This window comes from Rana temporaria, chromosome 1 (genome assembly GCF_905171775.1).
Source record: "Rana temporaria chromosome 1, aRanTem1.1, whole genome shotgun sequence".
NCBI lineage: Eukaryota > Metazoa > Chordata > Amphibia > Anura > Ranidae > Rana > Rana temporaria.
Genome location: NC_053489.1, coordinates 165,190,361 through 165,214,801, shown reverse-complemented (window position 1 = coordinate 165,214,801; position 24,441 = coordinate 165,190,361). Strand labels below are relative to the sequence as shown.

General features: G+C 43.5%; 1 protein-coding gene across 1 annotated transcript in view; it reads left to right on the top strand.

The window, feature by feature from the left end:
• Positions 1-24,441, top strand: part of HSPB8 (heat shock protein family B (small) member 8) — an 83,065-nt gene that overhangs the window by 34,340 nt on the left and 24,284 nt on the right. Inside the window, exon 2 of the mRNA XM_040345564.1 lies at positions 4,383-4,446. Within this exon, the coding sequence (XP_040201498.1) occupies positions 4,383-4,446 (64 nt within the window). The remainder of the gene's footprint in view (positions 1-4,382; positions 4,447-24,441) is intronic.

Genomic DNA, 24,441 nt, shown 5'->3' with positions numbered 1-24,441 from the left:
GCTTCAATTTTTTATGTCGTTTTTCAAAACAACGTTTTTAAACCTCAGAAGCAAGTTATGATGCGAGCTTGAATGGAACAGAGTACCGTCGTACGTGCTGAACGTAACCGCGCTTTGCTAAAGCATTTTGAAAAAACGATGGTGTGTAGGCAACGTCGTTTTTTAAAATGAAGTTTGAAAAACGTTGTTTTGTTTAATGATAAAAAACGTCATTTTATTTCATCACAAAAAACGACCGTGTGTACACAGCATAAGAACTGTAAAAATGTGGAATAGACTCCCCCAAGAACTGGATCTGGCCAGCTCAGTAGATTGTTTTAGGAAAGGCCTGGATTATTTACTAAATGCACAAAATATAACTAGATACTAATATTTATAGGTAAAGTTGATCCAGGGAATATCTGATTGCCTCTTGGAGGATCAGGAAGGATTTTTTCCCCCTGCTGGAACAAATTGGATAATGCTTTATTGGAGTTGTTTTGCCTTCCTCTGGATCAACTGAGTGTATATTGAGGTTTTCTTTTTGAGTATGTTTTTTTTTTCTTTGTTGGTTGAACTGGATGGATTTGTGTCTTTTTTTCACGGCTCGCAACCCACGGCTGGGCTCTGAAAGGGGATGTATACATACGTCCATGTGCCCATCCGTGCCATTCTGACGACGTATATCGTCGTGCGGCGGTCCTTAAGTGGTTAAAATAGAGCAATGGGTAATATCGTGATAATGACTGCCCAGACTGTATGACACTTTAGGATTGTGGTCTGCGGTGATTCCAGGGTAGAGTTCAAATCAGCTGGCAGATAGACAAGCCGTGTGGTCAGCTCTAGACACGTTTCGTCATTTCGTATTTGTCAAGAACATTAGGTAAATGTATGTCGGAAGATATATATATTTATATATAACATTAGCATCGGATATAAAGATCACAGTGTGTCCCTACATTTCAGGTGTAAACATAACAGAGACCCTTCTGGCCTCATATTTTGGGGCATCGATAAACTGTTCCCCCCTTGGAAGGGATGTAATCTGGAGCAACTGCACTTCACAAAATGCACAGTCTATTTGTCTTTAGTAAATCAACCCCACAGTTTTGGCTCCTTGCACACAGGTGTCACAAGTTCCTGAGTGAACATCAGTAAATTATGACACCCGTGTGCAAGGGGCTTAATATAAAAATGCATGTCAATGTACCAAAATGCATACAAGTCTTTTCCCAACAAGCTGTCATATAATGCTGATTTTCTGCCCTCCTTGGATCTTATATTGATTTTATATAATGGTGTATTCAGCAGCGAGAGGTGGAAAGGAATTGTGAAAGTAAATTTCGCAGTGACCAATACAGCTTATCATGCTTCAACGAACTAAACTATTAGGTTTGGTGGGATAACCCTTTGGTAAGGCAAAAAGCCTTCAGCAATGCTAAATTCTGTTTGGCCGCTATGGGTATACAGGCAGTCCCGGAGTTACTAACATCTGACTTACATATGACTCATACCTAAAGTGTTACTAAACCCACAACAGTAAAATCAGTCTATATATGCAGGAAAGCATGCTTGTTATGCTCACTGTGGAACCTAAGGGGTTAATCCTCTGAATTGTGTAAAAAGGCTGTTTGAACCTGTCTTCTCTGATCCTAAAATATTTACTGATAATACAGAGCCAGGGGACAGGCTGCACATGCCCAGATTGGTGTGTATTGCTTTTTTTTTTCTTTTTTTCTTGGGAGGGTGTATGTGGTAAGCACAGGGCCAATCAGCACTGAGGGTAAGGGGTCCTGAATTCTGATAGGACAGTCGGTGCAGAATGAAAACTCCTCCTACAAGCTTTAACCAGACATGGATAGAAGTCACAAGACTTCTTTATACTGCTGATGAGAAAAGGTATTTAGCCATTTATATTAACTAAAATAATTGCATTTCCATGTTCTGTGTACTGTGAAAGACCAGGTATAGTGAATGCAGGGTCCTAGGTTTAGTAACACTTTAAGAACAGAGGCAGCGTGACATCAGGCTGGTCCCAGACACTGCCGGGTGGCCATCTCACCAGATGCTACCACCTACTGCAGCCCTGTCGGCAATCCCAAATCACTGCATGGCCAGTTAACCCTTCCCTATGCTATCTACATTTTTGGGCTGGAGTTACACTTAAAAAATATATTTTTTTTAAAAGGATCAAGTATATATATATTTTTTAAATAACAAACATGTTATACTTACCTCCACTGTGCAGCTCGTTTTGCGCAGAGTGGCCCCGATCCTCGTCTTCTGAGGTCCCTCGGCGGTTGTCCCAGCTCCTACCCGCATCAGCTAACCCCCTTCATGGGAACTTCTCTCCCAAGGGGGTTAGCTTGCGGGTGTGCTCCCGTGATGCAGCCGGCTCAGGTAAGCAAACATCAGATGTTTTTTCATCCTAATGCATAGAATGCAATAAAGTGGATGTAAACCCGAAATGTATTTATTTATTTTTTTATGTCACAATTTACATTATACGATTTCCTATCATCTGTGCCCAGTCTTGCTACACAGAGTTCATCCAGCTCTGAGCAATTCTCTTTTATTGTTCAGTGAAATAAAACGAACTTACAGAGAAAAACCTTAGTCCGTTACGCCCCCTTGCTGTGAGTGACAGGTTATTTACATATCTCAGGCACTAGCCTGGAGACAGCTATTATTTTTTAATTCCCACCCCCACTCCTTTTCTGAAGTCATGTTGTTACTTTTCTGGATTTTGACTGGATGTTAGTGATCATAGCATAATTTAGTGTAAATAATACATAGGAAAAAAATGCATGTTGACAAGGGGAGTGTAGAGGAGGGCGGGGAGTCTACTGACATCACGACTCCACCCACAGAGCTCCAGACAACAGATATACCCACAGAATCTACAGTTTTTCAGTTCTCATAACAGACAGAGGGGAAACATTTGACAGGTAAGGATACATGCAGTAGGCAAGTATATCCTTATAGATCAGCACTATGGTAGTAGTTTAGAAAGGATGAGAGTGGCTTTACATCCACTTTAAGGTGAAGAAACATGAACCTTTACAACCCCTTTAACCACTTCCCGCCCGGTCAATAGGAGATTGACGTCCGGGAAGTGGTTGTGAAATCCTGACTGGACGTCTATTGACGTCCTGCAGGATTTCATGCCGGCGCGTGCCTGTGGGGGCGGGGTGTCAGTCTGTCTGTCAGTCTGACACCCTGCATCTCCAATCTGATCACGATGTAAACAGGACGAGCCGTTGACCGCTGACAGAGGTGAGTAGAGGAGAGCTTAATGGCGGCTCTCCTGACGGGGGGGTTTGCGCTGATTGTTTATCAGCGCAGCCCTCCCTCGTATCCCCACACTGGACCACCAGGGAGTGCCCCCCAGTGCTCAATAGAGCACAAATAGATAAACAAAAAAAAAACAATAACAAAAATATATGTTTTGAATGCAATTTATGCCAATCAGTGCCCACAAATGGGCACTGACTGGAAACATGGGCACTGACTGTTCCCAGCAATGCCATCAGTACCACCCCTCAGTGCCACCCAGTGTCCATCAATGCCACCCAGTGTCCATCAGTGCCACCTCTTAGTGCCCATCTATGCCCAGTGCCCACCTATCAGTGCCCATCTGTGCCACCCATAAGTGCCCATCAGTGCCGCCCATGAGTGCCCATCAGTGCTGCCTATGAGTGCCCAGTGCGCCTATGAGTGCCCAGTGCGCCTATGAGTGCCCATCAGTCCTGCCTATGAGTGCCCATCAGTGCCGCCTATGAGTGCCCATCAATGCCGCCTATGAGTGCCCATCAGTGCAGCATACCAGCCCCGCCCATCAGTGCCACCTATCGGTGCCCATCAGTGCCACCTCATTGGTGCCCACCAGTGCCACCTTATCGGTGCCCACCAGTGCCGCCATATCAGTGCCCATAATTGAAGAAGAAAATGTACTTATTTACAAAAAAATTAACAGAAAACAAATAAAAACTGAATTTTTTTCAAAAATGTCAGTCTTTTTTTAGTTGTTGCGCAAAAAATAAAATTTTATTTGGGTACAGTGTAGCACGACCGCGCAATTGTCATTCAAATTGCGACAGTGCTGAAATCTGAAAATTGGCTTGGGCGGGAAGGTGCGTAAGTGCCTGGTATGGAAGTGGTTAAGAACAATCCTAAAGAATCTATCTTGTTTGTAACCCATTAACTTCCTGTACTGCCCTTTGCACATCAATATTCTTCACCTTGCCTTATAAATTAAGCCAGTTTAAAAAATATAAAGTAGTTATGCTGAATGAATACATTTCCCACAGTCATTTTTTTTCTAAAGCTATAAACTAAATACATTGTTAGCTGGTGTTTCTATCTGTGTGGCTAAATCTGTCTATTGATGTTTCCTTTTCTAGGTAACCATGAAGAACAGCAGAAAGAAGGAGGAATAGTCTCAAAGAACTTTACCAAGAAGATTCAGTGAGTACTTTGTTGGCTGATCACAGCTAGTAGAAGCGGCTGACTCCTTGTTCAGTGTCATTTTGTGAATGCCAGCAATGATCCCTATCAGCTTGCGCTATTTAAAGCTGCATTCACGATTATATGAAGTATTAAGATGACAGCAGGTCATGTGCTAGTAGCACTATACAAAAGCTATACATCATCATTTCCTTCCATTAACATCCTGGTAAATGGGGTGGTTATTGACACGTCTGCCCCTCTCCTGTCTAGGCTCTTTCTCTTTAGATCACCGATGCTACAATTTTTAAGAGAACATGGTTGAAATAGACAGCAGCTTAAAACGAGGAACATAAAAGTGGCTCTTCGAAATCTCTATTAAACTTGATCCCTTGACAGCACTTAAAAGTATCAAAAACATAAAAGAACAGTAAAGTATACACCGTAGACATCAATATTTTTTTTCTTCCTCATGCAACACAGTAAAGGCCCCTTCAGACAGCTGTGCATTTAAAATTTATACAGTATGTTTTCATTCGAGTGTTCAAGTGGAGTTTTAGCTCTACAAGGGTCTTCATGCTATTTGTGCTTGTGTATGTTTTGAAGCTAAGATATATGTAGCAAACCCCCGAGGGAGCTGCTTTTGTTTGTTCAGTCCCTTACTCTGCCTTTCAACCCCAATGAACTGTCCCAGCCCCTGTGGCACACCTAGCAATGTGATTAATGGAATAACCTAGCAGGAATACACAACACAGTTCTTCTTGTAGTTTACTTGAAGAAAAGTAAAATTCAGGTTAACATTAGTCAGCCAGGACCTGAGTAAGTACCCAGGACTTGGTTGAAACAGTTTAAAGAAAACAGTCAGGAACACTATGCAAACAACAAAAGCAATAGGCAACAATGAATGAATGAATGAATGAAAACTTATATAGCGCAGCACATGCGAATTTAACCGCCTCTGTACAGATTAAATAGACTCCCCAATAACTTTTGGTGTGTGTGGGATGCTGTGGCTAAAGGGGAACCCCAGGCTGGCCTACGATACCTCCAGTACACACCCAGTGAAATGATATCAATACCCGTGGTGTGTCCCCTTTAACCAGTTCCCGACCCCCGCATGTACATGTACGTCCACAATATGGCACGTACAGGCACATGGGCGTACACGTACGTCCTCGCCTATTAGCGGGTGGGGGGTCCGATCGGGACCCCCCCAGCTACATGCGGAGGTCGGGTCCGCTCGGGGAGCGATCCGGGACCACGGCGCGGCTATTTGTTTATAGCCGCTCCGTCGCGATCGCTCCCCGGAGCTGAAGAACGGGGAGAGCCGTGTGTAAACACGGCTTCCCCGTCCTTCACTATGGCGGCGCATCGATCGCGTCATTCCCTTTATAGGGAAGACACGATCGATGACGTCATTCCTACAGCCACACCCCCAAACAGTTGTAAACACATACTAGGTGCACCCTAACTCCTACAGCGCCACCTGTGGTTAACTCCCAAACTGCAACTGTCATTTTCACAATAAAGAATGCAATTTAAATGCATTTTTTGCTGTGAAAATGACAATGGTCCCAAAAATGTGTCAAAATTGTCCGAAGTGTCCGCCATAATGTCGCAGTCACGAAAAAAATTGCTGATCGCCGCCATTAGTAGTAAAAAAAAAATAAAAAATAAAAATGCAATAAAACTATCCCCTATTTTGTAAACACTATAAATTTTGCGCAAACCAATCGATAAACGCTTATTGCGATTTTTTTTACTAAAAATAGGTAGAAGAATACGTATCGGCCTAAACTGAGGAAAAAAAATGTTTTTATATATGTTTTTGGGGGATATTTATTACAGCAAAAAGTAAAAAATATTGCTTTTTTTTCAAAATTGTCGCTCTATTTTTGTTTATAGCGCAAAAACTAAAAAACGCAGATGTGATCAAATACCACCAAAAGAAAGCTCTATTTGTGGGGAAAAAAGGACGCCAATTTTGTTTGGGAGCCACGTCGCACGACCGCGCAATTGTCTGTTAAAGCGACGCAGTCCCGAACTGTAAAAACACCTTGGGTCTTTAGGCTGCATATTGGTCCGGGGCTTAAGTGGTTAAGATCAACTGCGGTTAAGTATTTGGGGATCTAGATCACACGAGATGTCAGCGAATACACTGGAATAAACCTGGCCCCTCTACTATCTAAGCTCAGGCAGAAAAAGGAGATCTGGGGGCGCCTCCCTCTGTCCACGGCCGGGAGATGCAGCCTGATTAAAATGGTTTGGCTTCCCCAGATACTCTACATACTCCATAATTCACCAATGTGGATTAATCAGGGGTGGTTCAAACGATTGGAGACCCTATTTCGCGAATTGATGTGGAAAGGTGGGCAGGCAAGAATTGGACTTAAGATCATGCAGCAGCCGGCCGGGGGGGGAGGGATGGCGGTTCCGTGCCCAAGAATCTATTTTCTTGCATCTCAATTACAGCATATGGCAGGCTGTGACCATCGAGAAGACCGCTTTAAAATATTGCTGGTAGGGTCCCCACATAGAAGGTTAATAGAAGTTTTGGAGGCAAATTCATTTGCATATAAATGTCCGACCATCGAGTTATTAAATAAGATGTGGAGGACAACAAAGATGCTGTTGGGATACAGTGGCATATCAGAATTCGCTCCACTCTGGTATAACAAAAATTTACCAGAAGTTGAGGGGGTAGAGAGATGCGGAATATGGGAAAGACAGGGAATCACACGACTGCTCCATTTGTATAAAGGGGATACAATGAAGACGTTTTCGGATCTAAGATTAGAATTTAACATCCCAAACAAAACTTTCTTTAAATACCTCCAGGTTAGACATGCCTTTCAGACCCAGTTCAAGACCCTCCCATTAATTAGGGCTAAGACTCCTGTCATTAATAAAATAGCCCAAAAGGGTTCATATCTGAACTATATAACAAACTGGGCGACAGGATTATAAACCAAAAGGGTAATATAAGGAGTAAAGAAAGTTGGGAACGGGACTTGGGTCCAATAACCCAAGAGAGATGGGACAGGATCTTGGCCAGAGCGACATTAGTGTCTATTGCCCCCCGCACAGAGACTGTCTCACCTCTTTTTGCTGCATAGAGTATATTACACCCCCAAAAAAATGCACCAATTTGGCTGGAAACTGGATGACCAATGCCCTAGATGCTCTGCTACCGGTGACCTCGTCCATATTTTTTGGAGATGTCCTAAATTGTTTAGATACTGGACTGAAGTCATCAACAAGCTTAACAACGTTTTTGGGACCTCATTGGTACTAGAGGCTAGAACCTGTCTCTTGGGAGACATGGAAGACGATAGTCTTCCCCAGGGGACAATGGAGGGGGTATTGAGAGGCCTATTTCAGGCACGTAAATTAATTGCCCAGCGGTGGCAGGCGCATGATCCTCCATGTGCTAGGCACTGGTCTGAAACAATAAATAGGTTAATAGAGAGTGAGAGAGTGATATATGTTAAGCAAGGAAACCACAAAAAATTAGAGAAAGTGTGGGGACCTTGGTTGAGATATATGGGCCTCCCGAGGCAGAGGTAAAATGCCTATGAGTAATAGAAATCTCCCTCCAGTCAATAAGGCCGGGAAACCTGAAAATAGTCAAAACAACGGCAAACCATATTTGAGTTGAATTTCGTATCCTTCCTTTTTGAGTCTTCCTCTTCTTCTTTTTTTTTTTTTTTTTCTTTCTCTCTCTCTTTTCTCCTACCTGATTCCTTTGGTTTGAAAGATACGGAGGCGACCTGAGGGGGGGGGGAAGGGAGGGCGGGGAAGGGAGGGTAGGGAAGGGGGGTGGGATGGTAATGTTATTATATATATATAGGCAGCAGGATAAAGTCACTCTGAACGTAGGTACTATGTAAAAGTTATAATACTCTTGTTTGTTTGTAAACATATCACATTTTGTAAAGAAAGAAAGAAATATAAAATAAAAAAAGTATTAAAGTAAAAAAAAAAAAAAAAAAAAGATCAACTGCGGTAATGTCCTGGAGGCAAAGCTTTGCGTTTTATTATCTTCACTGGCAATGTAGGAGCTCTGTGGACAATATTTGGATGTGGTATTCTATGAAAAGCATTAAAGGTTTCTGGGCAAAGCCCTCTCACCAAATCCTGTACACAGTCAGCGGTCCTCCCCTGATCGATCGATCTTCGATGCAGGTTTGTCGCAGTGGCATTCAGTCCTTGAGCTATTGCAGGGTGTCCTTCTTTAGCATGGACAGTCTGTTCCTCTGGGCTGGAGCTGCATGAACAATCTGTTCCTCTGGGCTGGAGTTGCAGGCTGTGTGCCCCTTGGTAGGGCGCAATTCCATACACACATAGAGTGCAGGAGATGCTCTCCTGATGGGGTGCAGGCAAAAAAGAGGCTCTGGCCTAGTTCCTCTTGCTTTTTATCTCCTCCCCCACAGTCCTTTGCTGGTGCCTGATGATTGGCTCAGGCTCTTCCAATAGGGAGTTTACAGACAACTTCCAATAGGGAGTTTACAAACAAGCAGTTCTGGGTGTCTGTGAGAAGAGAGAAAGGGGAGGGGGGGTGAAAAAGCCCACGCTGCTGCAACAGACAGCTCTGCCCTACAGCTCTGCAACTCTGCTCTACCTGCTACATATATATATATATATATATATATATATATATATATATATAGTGATTAAGTGCAGCACTGTCCTATATTATCTTTCAATTTTGTCTTATATTACCACCTACAAACATATATTTTAATGTGTATAACGTGTGTAATGAGTGATGGTGGGAACCCCTCTCTGGTGTATCTCACCTTTGTACATATATATATATATATAATCAATAAACAAATTATGTTAATAAAAAACACAAAATTATACGAAATACAAAATCATAACTTGTGAATAGTGTTGGGCAAACGGTTCGGCCTGAGCATGAATTAGGGTTGTACATTGGCTGTTCACCCGCATTTCCCCCACCGACTGCCCTGCAAAGCACTTCATGCTGCACAGTGCATTCTGTTCCCAGATTGGGCAAAGTTTTGCCTGATCAGGGCGCAGTAAAAGCTGGTTGTTAAGGAGCAGGGCTGGGAAGCCGGGCACGGCATCCTTAACAACCGATGAGTCATCAGCTGTCAACGGGCATCCCCGCTGATAGCTTATGTAGCGCTCACCCCAGAAGGAGCCGCTGGTTATAGATTGGGATGGCGTGTTACCTCTATGAGCGTCTAGGGGTAGATAGATGAGAGCAGCAATGATGGAATGTCCAAACAGCAGGTGTCACTTGGATGAGAGCTAACTAACTCTCTCATCCCCCTCTAAATTTAGAATAGCACCTGTACTGAAAGTACACAGGCGCTACACATAGTAAAAAAAAAAAAAAAACATTTGCTGGTAAAAAAAAAAAACTTTGTGGGCCCGCCCCCCCAGTGGGACCTTTGGTCTGGTATAGATTTTAAGTGGAGTACCATGCTAAAATTAAAAGAAAAAACAGCATGGGGTCCCCCCCAAAGTCCATACCAGACCCTTATCCGAACATGCAGCCTGGCAGGTCAGAAAAGAGGGGGGGGTAAGCGAGCGCCCCCCTCCTGAACCACACCAGGCCACATGCCCTCAACATGGGGGGGTGTACTTTGGGGTGGGGCTCTTGCAAATCCAAAATAAAATGTTTTTAAAACACTGAATATGTGACCATATATACAAGAAAAAATAAAGTCCACGTAAAGTAAAGTCTTTAGGCCTATCTAGCATCATTAGACAACCCTGTTTGACCATCTTGTAACAAATGTATCAAGCGTTTTACCTGGTGTTCTGGTTAAAAGAGCTGGAGAATCCTGAATGGTGAATTTGGAGAGAACCATCTAGAGCAGGGATATGCAATTAGCGGACCTACAGCTGTTGCAAAACTACAAATCCCATCATGCCTTTGCCTCTGGGTGTCATGCATGTGGCTGTCAGAGTCTTGCTATGCCTTATGGGACTTGTAGTTCTGCAACAATTGGAGGTCCGCTAATTGCATATCCCTGATCTAGAGCATGGAGACCCTTGATTTAGAGAGATTTTTTTTTTTTAACCTAGTAACTATGGGCCAGATCCTCAAAAGAGATACGCAGACTTAACTGCTGTTCAGTCTGTGTCTAACTTTGGAAACGATCCTCAAAAGGCTTTTTCCAAAGTTAGGCAGAAGATCAGGCATGTGTAATTGAATTACACTGCCGAATCTTAGGATGCAGTACCGCATCCGCCGCTGGGGGCATTTCGAGTCGAAATGCCGTTGCTAGTATGCAAATTAGCACTTAAGGCGATCCACAAAGCTTTCCAGCTTCGTTTTTTCGCCGTAAGTGTTATTTTGCAAGTGTAAAACTAGGGCTGATGTTACAAAGTGTAAACTAGTCACACCATGTAAAAGCCCATTCCAGCGACGGCATTTGGTATGCATTCCCGAGGGAGAACTCCACGGCAATTTGTAAAGACAAAACCGGCATGGGTTCCCCCCCAGGAGCATACCAGGCCCTTAGGTCTGGTATGGGTTGTAAGGGGACCCCCCTATGCCGAAAAATCGACGTAGGGGGTCCCCCTACAATCCATACCAGACCCGTATCCAAAGCACGCTACCCGGCCGGTCAGGAAGGGAGTGGGGACGAGCGAGCGCCCCCCCCCTCCTGAGCCGTGCCAGGCCGCATGCCCTCAACATGGGGGGTTGGGTGCTCTGGGGCAGGGGGGCGCACTACGGGCCCCCCCACCTCAGAGCACCCTGTCCCCATGTTGATGAGGACAGGGCCCCTTCCCGACAACCCTTGCCATTGGTTGTCGGGGTCTGCGGGAGGGGGCTTATCGGAATCTGGGAGTCCCCTCAAATAAGGGGGCCCCCAGATACCGGCCCCCCACCCTAAGTGAATGGATATGGGGTACATCGTACCCCTATCCATTCACCTGTAGGCAAAAAGTTAGTTAGTAAACACACAACACAAGGGTTTTTAAAATATTTTATTATTCTGCTCCGGATGCCCCCCCTGTCTTCGTTATTAGCTCAATTAGCAGGGGGGGCTTCTTCCGCTCTCCGGGGGTCTTCCACTCTCCGGGGGTCTTCTCCGCTCTCCGGTGGGGGCTTCTCCGGACTCCGGGGGGCTTCTTCCATCTTCTCCCCTCTTCCGCTGTTGACTCGGCGAACCCCGGTTCTTCTGCAGCTCTCCGGTGCCTTCTTCTTCAGCGCTGGCTGCCTGCTATGTTTGTGTGTTAGCTCGATTTCAAACAGGCAGCCAGCGCGGTCTTCTGTGACGTCAGGGTCTTCTGTTCTTCTCCCCTTCTTCCGATGTTGACTCGTCGCCTGTTGTCGCTGTAATGATGGAAGCGCGCCTTGCATCCCATTTATATAGGCATCACCGTCCCATCATGCTCCGGCAGGTACCCACGTGGTGGGTGCACGTGGGTAGGCACCCACCACGTGGGTACCTACCGGAGCATGATGGGACGGTGATGCCTATATAAATGGGATGCAAGGCGCGCTTCCATCATTACAGCGACAACAGGCGACGAGTCAACATCGGAAGAGGGGAGAAGAACAGAAGACCCTGACGTCACAGAAGACCGCGCCGGCTGCCTGTTTGAAATTGAGCTAACACACAAACATAGCAGGCAGCCAGCGCTGAAGAAGAAGGCACCGGACATCTGCAGAAGAACCGGGGTTCGCCGAGTCAACAGCGGAAGAGGGGAGAAGATGGAAGAAGCCCCCCGGAGTCCGGAGAAGCCCCCCCCGGAGAGCGGAGAAGACCCCCGGAGAGTGGAAGACCCCCGGAGAGCGGAAGAAGCCCCCCCTGCTAATTGAGCTAATAACGAAGACAGGGGGGGCATCCGGAGCAGAATAATAAAATATTTTAAAAACCCTTGTGTTGTGTGTTTACTAACTAACTTTTTGCCTACAGGTGAATGGATAGGGGTACGATGTACCCCATATCCATTCACTTAGGGTGGGGGGCCGGTATCTGGGGGCCCCCTTATTAAAGGGGACTCCCAGATTCCGATAAGCCCCCGCCCGCAGACCCCGACAACCAATGGCAAGGGTTGTCGGGAAGAGGTCCTGTCCTCATCAACATGGGGACAGGGTGCTCTGAGGTGGGGGGGCCCGCAGTGCGCCCCCCTGCCCCAGAGCACCCAACCCCCCCATGTTGAGGGCATGCGGCCTGGCACGGCTCAGGAGGGGGGGGGCCGCTCGCTCGTCCCCACTCCCTTCCTGACCGGCCGGGTAGCGTGCTTTGGATACGGGTCTGGTATGGATTGTAGGGGGACCCCCTACGTCAATTTTTCGGCGTGGGGGGGTCTCCTTACAACCCATACCAGACCTAAGGGCCTGGTATGCTCCTGGGGGGGGAACCCATGCCGTTTTTTTCTTTGAAAATTGGCATGGAGTTCTCCCTCAGGAATGCATGCCGCTGTCATTTTTTTTTTCTCGACGCAACTTTTTTAAGCCGTCGCGATCCTCAAAACTCGGCGTAACGTAACTTCGCGCATGCGCAGTACGGCCGGCGCGGGAGCGCGCCTCATTTAAATGGGACTCGCCCCATTTGAATAGGAACGCCTTGCGCCGGCGGAATTTTAGTTACACAGCCTGAAATTTCTAGATAAGTGCTTTGTGGATCGGGCACTTAGGTAGAAACTTTAAGGCAGTGTAACTTAAATGGGATTTTTTAAGTTACGCCAGGTTTTTGTGGATCTGGCCCTATGTAACTAAGCCTCAAGTACTTAAAGTGTCTCTAAAGGCTGAAGGTTGTTTATCCTTATACATTCTATGCATGAAGGTAAAAAACTTTCAGCGAGCAGCTCCCCCCTTAGCCCCTCCTAATATTTACCTATGCACGATCTTGATCCAGCAATGTGCATGAGAGCCGTGGCTCTCTCGGGTCTCTACCACTTCATGGGCTGAGATGCATTAGCAGGAACCATTGGCTGCCACTACTCTCTGTTACACCAAGTGAGGAGGGAGCAGGGGGCGGGGCTGAGCCGTGCTCTCTGTGTCTTATAAACACAGAGGCCCGGATTTAGATACATTGGTGTATCTTTTGGCGGGCGTAACGTATCTCAGATACATTACGCCGCCGGAAAATACTGCGCAAGTTCCGTATTCAGAAAGAACTTGCGCCCTAAGTGGTCCGGCGTAAGCCTGCCTAATTCAAATGGGGATGATGTGGGCGTGTTTTATTTAAATGCATGGTGACCCCGCGTATTTCACGTTTTTTACGAATGGCGCATGCGCCGTTCGAGAAAGAATCCCAGTGTGCATGCTGGAAATTACGCCGCAAATCGTCCTTACTTTAGACGTGAACGTAACTTACGTACAGCCCTATTCGCGAACGACTTGCGCAAACGACGTAAAATTTTCAAAACTCGACGCGGGAACGACGTCCATAGTTAACATAGGATACCCCTAATATAGCAGGGGTAACTTTACGCCGGAAAAAGCCGAACGTAAACGACGTAAAAAATGCGCCGGGCGGACGTACGTTTCTGAATCGGCGTATCTACCTAATATGCATATTCATCGCGTAAATATACGGAAGCACCACCTAGCGGCCAGCGTAAATATGCAGCCTAAGATACGACGGTGTAAGACACTTATGCCGGTCGGATCTTAGGGAAATGTATGCGTAACTGATTCTATGAATCAGTCGCATAGATACGACAACACAACTTAGAGTTACGACGGCGTATCCGGAGATACGCCGTCGTATCTCCTTTCTAAATCCGGGCAAGAGTGTTTACTGACTCGGCAAGGGAGAGGGGCCCAGAGCGCCTGCAGGGGACCTGAAAAGAGGAGGAGCTGGGCTGCTCCGTGCAAAACCACTGCACAGAGCAGGTAAGTATAACATGTTTGTTATGTTTTTTTTTTTCTTACAAACCCCTACCGTAAAAAATAGTAAAGATTATCCTGTCCTTACTCACTACTACAAAACAACGTTGCCTATAAAAGAAGAGAAGATATACTTTCTGGTTGCCCATGTGTTGATAAGCCACATTTTTGCTGCTGGGCAGAGCGGCGCGCTGTCGTCACCCAAGAGCTCCAAACGTTTCCCCAGAGGACGGGTGTCTGGAAATTTGTGTACCAGCCGGCACCTCAGATTTGAAGGCATTATTTTACTGCATGCTTGTAAGTGCAATACAACTTTTTAATAAATGTTTCTACTCATTTAATGCGCTATGTGGAGCTGTTATTGTTTTTTACATGGTGGGCATTTATGCTGGTGATCTGTAATCACTTTTGGATGAGACCCAATGTTAAGGATTAAATTTGTTTGAACTGCGTGGCTGGAAGTGACTACCTATTATATGCTGTTCATGATCCCCTGTCATAAGGGATCATGGCGATCTGGTAAGAAGCCAATTCATTGTTTGGTGGAGGATACATCACTTTTCTTTGGACACGTTTTCAACATATTCTGGAATTTGGCACAGAGCACAGGTGTTTAACATTTCATATGTTAAACATTTATGGACTTTATTTGCTATAATATTTTAAAACTCCTAATTTAACATTTTTGCTTAATTTTAAGTAGATTAATTTGAACGCATTATTTTATTTTCATTTATTTTGATGTTCACTATTTAATGTCATCACTGACTCACTGTTATTGAGGGGTATAATAGTGCTCTATAGTGGCAATCAACCTCTCCTGTTTTGGTATATTAGTGATTTACATATACCATCATGCACTATTTATGTACATTTTTGGGATATTTTTAATGTTTTGTGATCTTAACATTTTTTTCACATGTTTTAGAGGTAGCGCTATTTATATTTTTCTCACATTTTTGCTGCTCCCTGGCTTCCATGCGTGTAGAATAATTGCTCCCCCTGCCACAGGCTGTGCTCTCTGCCGTACGTTTTCCATACTTCTAGTACGTCTCTACAGAAAGTACAGGGCAGCAGGAGGAACCACAGTGTGCAGCAGGAGTAGCTAGGGTGACCACATGTCCCAGATTGCCCGGGACAGTCCCGCATTTTGCAGGTCTGTCCCAGGCACATTCATTCCAGGACAATACAGTGTCCCGGAATGAAAATGACACAGCAAACCCCCGGGCCAATCTTATGCCCCCAAAAAAGGGCGCCACATCACCGCTTTACTCACTGACAGTACTTGTCCTGGCCAGGAATCCCTGGAGGAGCACAATCCTGCCCTCTGCTTGTGATTGGAGAAATCCAAAACCCCGCCTCTTGTGTTCAATCACTGTGCTGTGATTCATTACAGCACAAGCTGATTTTTGGGAAGGGAAGGTGTCCCTGAATGGTAGGCATCGTACAACACGACCGAGAATCTCATTGTAAATGAAACATCGTTTTCCTCGAAGAGGTTCTTGTCAGGCTTGTCGAGAATCTTGTCAAGCTTTCCTTGCATACACACTGTCAAGACAAAATCTTGTCGTTCTCAAATGCGGTGACGTACAACACGTACGACGGCACTATAAAGGGGAAGTTCCATTCCATTGAGGCCACCCTTGGGGCTGCTTTTGCTTATTTCATGTTACTGCGTGTTAAGTAAAAGTTTGGTGAGAGATGATTCACGCTTTTCAGTCTGTTACAGCGTGACGAATGTGCTATCTCCATTACGAACGCTACTTTTACCGAAGGTGCACTCCTGTCTCATACTTTATTCTGAGCATGCACAGGTTTTTAAGCATACACACGAACGTGTTTCTCGTCGTAAACCAGCCCGACGAGAAACACGACGAGGAAATTGAGACTCCGAAGAGAAATAGAGAACATGTTCTCTTTTTTTCTCGTCGGAGTCTCAAAAAAGAGGACATGTTCTCATTTTTTCTCGTCGAGATCCACGACATACACACAACCGTTTTCCTCGGCATAAAAGCTCTGCCAGCATTTTTCTTGATGGACTTTGTCGAGGAAAACGGTTGTGTGTACGACAAGTGACAAAATCACTCTGCTCATCCCTACCTACAGCTACCAGTCAGATCTTATGTTTCCTCAAAGAACCGCTGAACAAAAGAATTTCTGACCGATTACTATGGCCTGCTGCCTTCTGCAAACATAAGCACAGTTTACACACGGTATAAATTACTTTCTATTGTAAATGATTTCTTTTGTAAAGTTTCTGAATGCAGAGGATCTTTCTAGAATTCCTTGTATGGTTGAAAATGTGTGATGACAAATTTGGCTTCTTGCCATAATCCTAGCTGATTCCCCTTTTCTCTGCTTACAGAACAGAACTCCAAGGCATGCGTTGTAGATTAAACAAAAAATTACAAGGATGTGTAAAGCAGACAGTTTGTCAGTTTATTTATACAGATTTACAGGGTTAAAATACGTCTCATGGAGTATTTTGCTTCTGCAAGTTATGTGGATTATGAGGGTACTGTGGGTAGTTTGTTAATAAGTATTTTAAACATTATAGTTTAAAGTGGTATTAAACTTAAAAGCAAACATTTATTATATTGCAGCTTACCAATATTTAAATGCATTTTTTTGGCTTTCTTTCTTTTATTTTTACTGAGCGATCTGGCAAGTATGTCTGTTGCTTTCCAAAAGAACATGTTGTCCTTCAGATGTAGAAGTTTGAGGACTGAAACAATCAATTTCTCACTGACAGGGGTGCTTACAATTATACGCTTTTATTTATTTTTGTAAAACCTTTATCCCAAATAAAATAAAATAAACTGTTGCTGTAACTGCTTAACCACTTCAGCCCCAGAAGAATTTACCCCCTTCCAGACCAGAGCACTTTCAGCTATACGGCACTGCGTCGATTTAACTGACAATTGCGCGGTTGTGCAACGTTTCACCCAAACAAAATTGACGTCCTTTTTTTTCCCCAAATATAGCTTTCTTTTAGTGTCGCGCACATGCCCACTAAGCCGCAATTTAAAGAACACGTACCTTTACACCCATTTGCACAGCCGTGCCATTGTGCCGACGTATATCGTTGTGTACTGGTCGGCAAACGGTTAAAGAGTGTTAGCTGGAGTTTGTTTTCAAATTGTAGGTAAATCTAAATCTGCTAGTACATCTAACACTACCCTCTACCCAGATTACCAATGCTGCTGTCCAAAGGTATCTCTGTTGCGTTTAAATTCAGAATGCAGACATCTTAATAAGGGAGATGTTCTACTGGCTGGATCACCAGGTAAAAATAAAAGGAAAAAGCCTAAAAAAAGAAAACAAATGCAGCTATAGCACATTGTGTAAGAAATGGTAAAGTGCAATATATTAAATGTTGGTTTTAGGCCTAATACTGCTGAAAATGTCACCCTTAAAACAATGTTTGAACACATAGCAGTTCACTAACTAGAAAAAAATAACATAGTTTTGCAAGGATTGTTCATATTTGATTACTTTGCTAATATGATACGGAATGAGCACAGCCATGGTGACCAATTATCTACAGTGATGCTAGGTTGACTGTATTGATGGCCATGGTTTTAGGCCTGGTTCACACCTATGCATTTTTTAGTGCATTTTCAGTTTTGCAGAAACACACCACAGTCCATTTAACATGGTTTCCTATGGGTCATGTTAACATCTGTGCATTTTATGGTAAGGGCCAGGAACTTTTTTCTGGTTTTTGGTTCCATAGACTTCAAAGAATCAAAAGCGTGCATTGAAAAAACGCAAAATACACCTGCAATATGCAAACTGCAACCTGAGAATCAGGCCTTAAGGCTGGATTCACACCTATGCAGTTTTAGTGCTTTTTTGCATTTTGCAGATTTGCACTACAGAACGTGTTCCATAGGAAACCATGGTAAATGGGCTGTAGTGCAAATCTGCAAAATGCAAAAAGCACTAAAACTGCATAGGTGTGAATCCAGCCTAAAACTGTGGGGTTGATTTTCTAAAACTGGAGAGTGCAGAATATAGAGCAGCATTGCCAATCAGCTTCAAATACAGTTTGTTCAATTAAGCTTTGACAAAAAAAAGAGGATTGGTTTATATGCAAAGCTGCATTCAGATTTTGCACTTTTCTGTTTTAGTAAATCAACCTTAGTTTGTTCTGAACTCACAAATTCCATAGACATCCTCTTTATCCCTTGGGTATTGGAGCCACTGTGTTATCGAAAACTATTCCAGCATTGGATACATGTCTGCTAAAAACAGACGGATGGTGGTCCTATTCCCCATTGGTTCAGCAGATCGGATGGAAAGGGACACACAGTCCCTTTCCATCCGATTGCCCCATAGAGGAAAGCGGGACTGTGTTCATGTCCTCTCTGCATAGTGGAGCGGACACGGACCTGTCGCCCGCCTCCTCAGTGGGGATCAGGGGAGAGATCCTCACTAAGCAAGTGGATTGCGCTTAGCGGAGGTGCCTGTCTGAAGGGGGCCTAAGAGAGTACTGACATCTGCTTTTGATGGTTTACATCAAACTGCACTTTGATGTGTTTTGAAAGAGAAACTACATGGACCCATACTAAATACAATACAAACAATAATAAAACGGATTGCTTGTGGCACCACAAACTTAATAGATAATGTGAATTATGGTGGCTACCAATGCTGACCTTTGAAAATACTAGTTCCTGTGTTATGAAGTCTCAAAGGGTACACACGATCGGATATTTTGACAACAATTGTTTGATGGACGTGTTTTAACGGATAAGCTGACCGTCTGTATGCTCCATCGGACAATTGTTATCAAAATTTCCGACAACAAATGTTGGATAGCCAGGCTCTCAAATTGTCCGACAATAAATGTGTTACGTCGGATCATCCGATCGTGTGTACACAAATCTGTCGGACTAAAATCCAAAGTACAAACATGCATGCTCCGAACCAATGCTAACCATCAGACAACATAAGCCGAAGTTGCCCAAAGGGTGGTGCTAAAGAGCTGAAAAACAATGTAGTTTTGTGTATGTTGGCTGAAAAGGTTCTGGCGTCTGTATGCAGAACAAGTTCACGGCCAACGCCCTTTGGACAAAATTCCACGGATTTATCTGATGGAAGTCCGATCGTGTGTATGAGGCTTTAGGCACTGAAACTTGTTAGTTTGTAGAGAAAAATAATTAAAAATATTAACTGGGTACATAGGGCCAGATTCACAAAAGAGATACGACGGCGTATCTCCTGATACGCCGTCGTATCTCTGTTTTAGGGCCGTTCTAACTATGGGACTGATTCATAGAATCAGTTACGCATAGCTAGCCCTAAGATCTGACAGGTGTAATTGAATTACACCATCAGATCCTAGGATGCAATACTTCGGCCGCCGCTGGGGGGAGTTAGCGTCGTAAACCAGCGTCAGGTATGCAAATTAGCAGTTACGGCGATCCACGAAGGTTTTTCCCGTCGTTACGTCGGCGCAAGTCTTAGTTTCCCGTCGCAAAGTTAGGGGTACTTTAACATGGTGTAAAATTACTCCACCATGTTAAAGTATGCCCGTCTTTCCCGCGTCGATTTTGAATTTTTTTGTTTTCCCGGCGTAAGTACGTTACGCACGTCGCGATTCTCAACACGTCGGCGCGTCGTAATTTCGCGCAAAGCACGTCCGGAAATTTGCGAACAGAGCATGCGCAGTACGTCCGGCACGGGAGCGCGCCTAATTTAAATGGTACCCGCCGCCATTTGAATTGGGCCGCCTTGCGCCGGACGTGTTTACGATACACCGCCGCAAGTTTACTGGTAAGTGCTTTGTGGATCGGGCACTTAGACTCAAAACTTGCGGCGGTGTAACGTAAACGGGTTACGTTACGCTGCGCCGCAGGTACGAGAATCTGGCCCCTATAGAATAACATTAGCACCTACTCTAAATATCCTGCTTCTTCATTAAATCAGATTTCTGTGTTAATAAGTACAAAGAACAATATGCAAAAAGTAAACACAACCAACCAGAAATCACAGGTCATCGCTCAGACTGCACTAAATTGCTGAAGCCTGATCTTTGATTAGATGCTACTGTTTACTGCATATCTTTACCTCTGTTCACTGTCATGAAATATACCCTAGAGACCGGTACGTCATGGTAAGATGCTTAAAAACCAGAATGACTCATAACATTTTGGCTGCTACCATTGTACTGTACGCAGATTCCAAGTGGCTCCCTTAAGCTTTATGTGATTTTACAGAATCTGGAACTTGAAAGGAGGTAATTAAAAATGTATGCTATGTGGTAAGGTACAGACGCCAGCTACAAATAAATTGTAGGGGCATTTTTATACTTGCTTGTCTCTTGATGACGCACAAGTCAGGGTTCATTCATAGGTTTCTATACATATAAAGAAGAGGAGATAATGTAATAATGAACTTTGATTGCAAACATTGTATGTATATTTCATTACAAAAACAGTGGGGGAGATTTACTAAAATTGGTGCACACAGAATTAGTTGTAGCCGTGTATATTAACCAATCAGCTTCTAACTTCAGCATGTTCAATTAAGCTTTGACAATAAGCCTGGGTTCACATTGGAGAAATTTGTTATGCGATTTGAGAGATCAAATCGCAGGACATGTGGCAGCCTATTGGAGGCAATGGCACTGTTCCAATTGGTGCGACACCGATTTTGCAGCGCCGCATCGATTTGCAAAAGTAGTTCCTGCACAACTTTTGCCAATTTCAGGTGCGACTTCAATAGACATCTGTGCATAAAGCCACACAGATGTCCATCTGAAATCGCATTGACCTTGCTCAAGTGAAGTAGCGCGATTTCCAAGTAGCATCAATGTGAACCAGGGCTCAAAACTAGAAGCTGATTGGTTACTATTCACGGCTACTCCAGATTCTGTGTGCACCAGTTTTAGTAAATCTCCCCCCAGTATATTTAGTACATAAAGTAAATAAAGTCCTGGCATTGCTTGATATAAAAGTATAGATCCCAAATGGGCATCGACTCCCTTTGTCACCTTTTCCTCCTCAGCTGACCCTGCTTTGGGAAAGGTGTGTCTATTAACACTTGATATCACTTAAAGCAGTATTAAACCCTGAAGCAAGCATTTATTACATTGCAGCTTACCAATTCTTAGATATAATGGCTGCATTTGTTTTCTTTTTAGTCTTTCTTTCCTTGATTTTCACCTGGTGATCTATCCGGAAAGTCTGTTGTTTTTCAAAAGAACACACTGTAGAGGTAGAGGTTAGAGGGTCGAGACACACCATTTACCACTGAAATTGGTGCTTACAATGATTAACTTTTATTTATGTAAAATCTTTATTCCGAAAGGAAAAAAAAATAGTTACTATTACTGCTTAAAAAGTGTTACCTGGGACTTTATTGTATCTAAATACAAGTACATCTAACAATCAGATTGACAATGCTGCTTGTCAAGGGTGTCTCTATTGCTCCTTCTTCCAGAGTAGGGGCACTTTAATGCAGGAGGTGTTACTGGCCAGATCACCAGGTGAAAACAAAGGTAACTAAGCCAATGCAGCCATCAATGGCTTCAATGGATTGGTAAGCAACAATATATAACATTTTTAGTTTTGGGTTTAATACCACTTTAATTATTGTATATGTTATGTTAAAACAATGGAAACGTAAGTGATAAGTAGATATGACAATTTTTGTAAACAGAAAAAAAGTATGGTAAAGTAAAATCAAAGACATTTTTTTTTAGATTTGCTAATGTGAGGGATTAGAACCATTGTCAGGTTTTATTTCTGTCTTTATTCCCATTAGAGAGATTTACTCTCTCTAATTGTGCTGATCACCAATATCATCGGGAATAAAAGTGAGGCTTAATCTAAAAATGTCACTTGCCACCAGAACAGCAATAGAGGGGAATTTTTCCAATAGGGACACTTACTTGTTCATGTGATAACTGTCTAATGGCCCATACACACGATCCGACAACAGCGGTCCGACGAATGTGTTTTATCAGACAATCCGACCGTCTGTAGGCTCCATCGGACAATTGTCGGAATTTCTACGGACAAATCTTCGCTGTGCATGCTCTCAAACTTTCCGACAACAAATGTGTTACGTCGGATCATCCGATTGTGTGTACACTAGTCCATCGGACTAAAATCCAAAGTACAAACACGCATGTTCTGAACCAATGCTAAACATCGGACAACAATAGCAGAAGTTGCCCAAAGGGTGGCAGTAAAGTGCTGAAAAAACATGTGATTTGGTGAATGTTGGCTGAAAATGTTTTGCCGCGTGTATGCATACCAAGTTCACGGCCAATGCCCCTTCGGACAAAAATCCATGAAAAAGACAGATTGAAGTCCGATCGAGTGTATGAGTCTTAAGAGGGGATAATCCTCACATAGGAGAGATATTCTCCCACTGCTGGTTGCATCCACGGGACAGGAAGTGAAGGGAAAATTCCCTATGATTTAGAGAAGGCAAAAAATGTACCCTATTGAAAATGAGAAAACATTTTTTTGCCTTGGATGTACTTTAAATAAAAAAAAAGTTCATCTAAAGCCATAATATTTGTGTTTACTTTAAATGGCGTAGGATATGGTTAAAGCCCCTGTCAGGTTTTTCTGTATCCCTGGTGGGGAGATTCACCTTGCCTTTTTGTCTTGAGGATCATTGTCATAAGGACAGAAAGTGAAGGGAAATGCTAAATTCTAGCTGTCACCAGAACATAAATAAAATAGCAATAAAATAAAATAAAATATCTTCTAATAGGGACATCTGTTTCATTGGCAACTAAAAGAGTATTTTTTCTCACTTCCTGTTGCGTCTCCAAGACAGGAAATGAAAGCAAATTTCCTTAAATGGACATAGAAAGCCGAAAAGAGAACAAAATCTCACAAGGGTTTTAACTAGGAGGAGAAAAAAGTGTTCGGTCTCGTACACACGACCGAGTTTCTCGGCAAAAACCAGCAAGAAACTTGCTGGGAGATATTTTTTTGCCGGGGAAACCGGTCGTGTGTACATTTTCGTCGAGGAAACTGTTGAGAAACTCGACGAGCCAAAAAGAGAACATGTTCTCTATTTTCTTGACGGGAATGAAGAAAATTGGCTTGTCGAGTTTCTCGACAGCCTAACAAGGAACTCGACGAGGAAAGCGATGTGTTTCGCCCGTCGAGTTCCTCGGTCGTGTGTATGAGGCCTTCTACCTGGAGATCTTGCTAATACAGCACTTCCTGTTGCAGGCTGACAATGCCTCCCAATTAGAAGTGGCGTTGTCATCCTTCTGTGTGCTAGGGTTGCCACCTCATCCCTTTAAACCCAAACACATATGAATTACATACGAGGCTAATTTAATGCAGATAAGTGAGTTTAATTACCACCTTAATCAGTCAAAAAACCTGTGTTTGAGGTGGCAACCCTACTGTGTGCGCTCCTTTAGTTGGCCACTGACCTGCTCTTTAGGTTTGGCCAACTGAAGGATGTCCAGTTAGGAAGCTTTGCAACAGATTCACAAAAAAATAAAAATAAAACATTTTTTAAAAGAAAAACCTTATGCATGAAGCAAAACATACAGAAAAATAGATTTTGAGATTACATACGCTTTTTTTTTGGTGTAACATGGTAATGTATCCTCATGAGGATAAGACTGAAAACTACGAATATTTTCATACACATAAACATTTTATAAACATAGAAAAGTGACAGCAGAGAAAAGACAGAATGGACCATCGAGTCTGCCCCTTGTTTTTTTTTTATACATTTTCTTTTTTTAAACTTTATCTGGATATAAATATAAGCAGACTTGAGTATAGACATAAACAGTTGTAACCGAGCTTCGATCTAGAAGGATACATAAACCAGGCAGGCTACTACACGCTACATTTTTATTTGAGCCTGGTAATACAAATTGGAGGGAGGTGTTACCCAAAGCCGTCAGTTAAGTTCAAGCTGTTCTTCCAGTGTAAAGTGTATTTCTAGAATGACATCTATAGTGGTTAGCTTAGCTCCAGTTGGTCTGAATTTTATTAAATAAACCCCATAGATTGTTGGCAGCAGATTCAGGCTATGTAATCAAATCTATTTCATTTGATCTTAAGAGAAATCTGTGCTGTCTCAATATGTCTTTGATTTTCTTGCTGTTTTTCGAGCCATACCTGCCATAATGTCTATATCACTTTTCTAGGCAACCAGACAAATGATAGGCCAATGCAATAATGCTGACA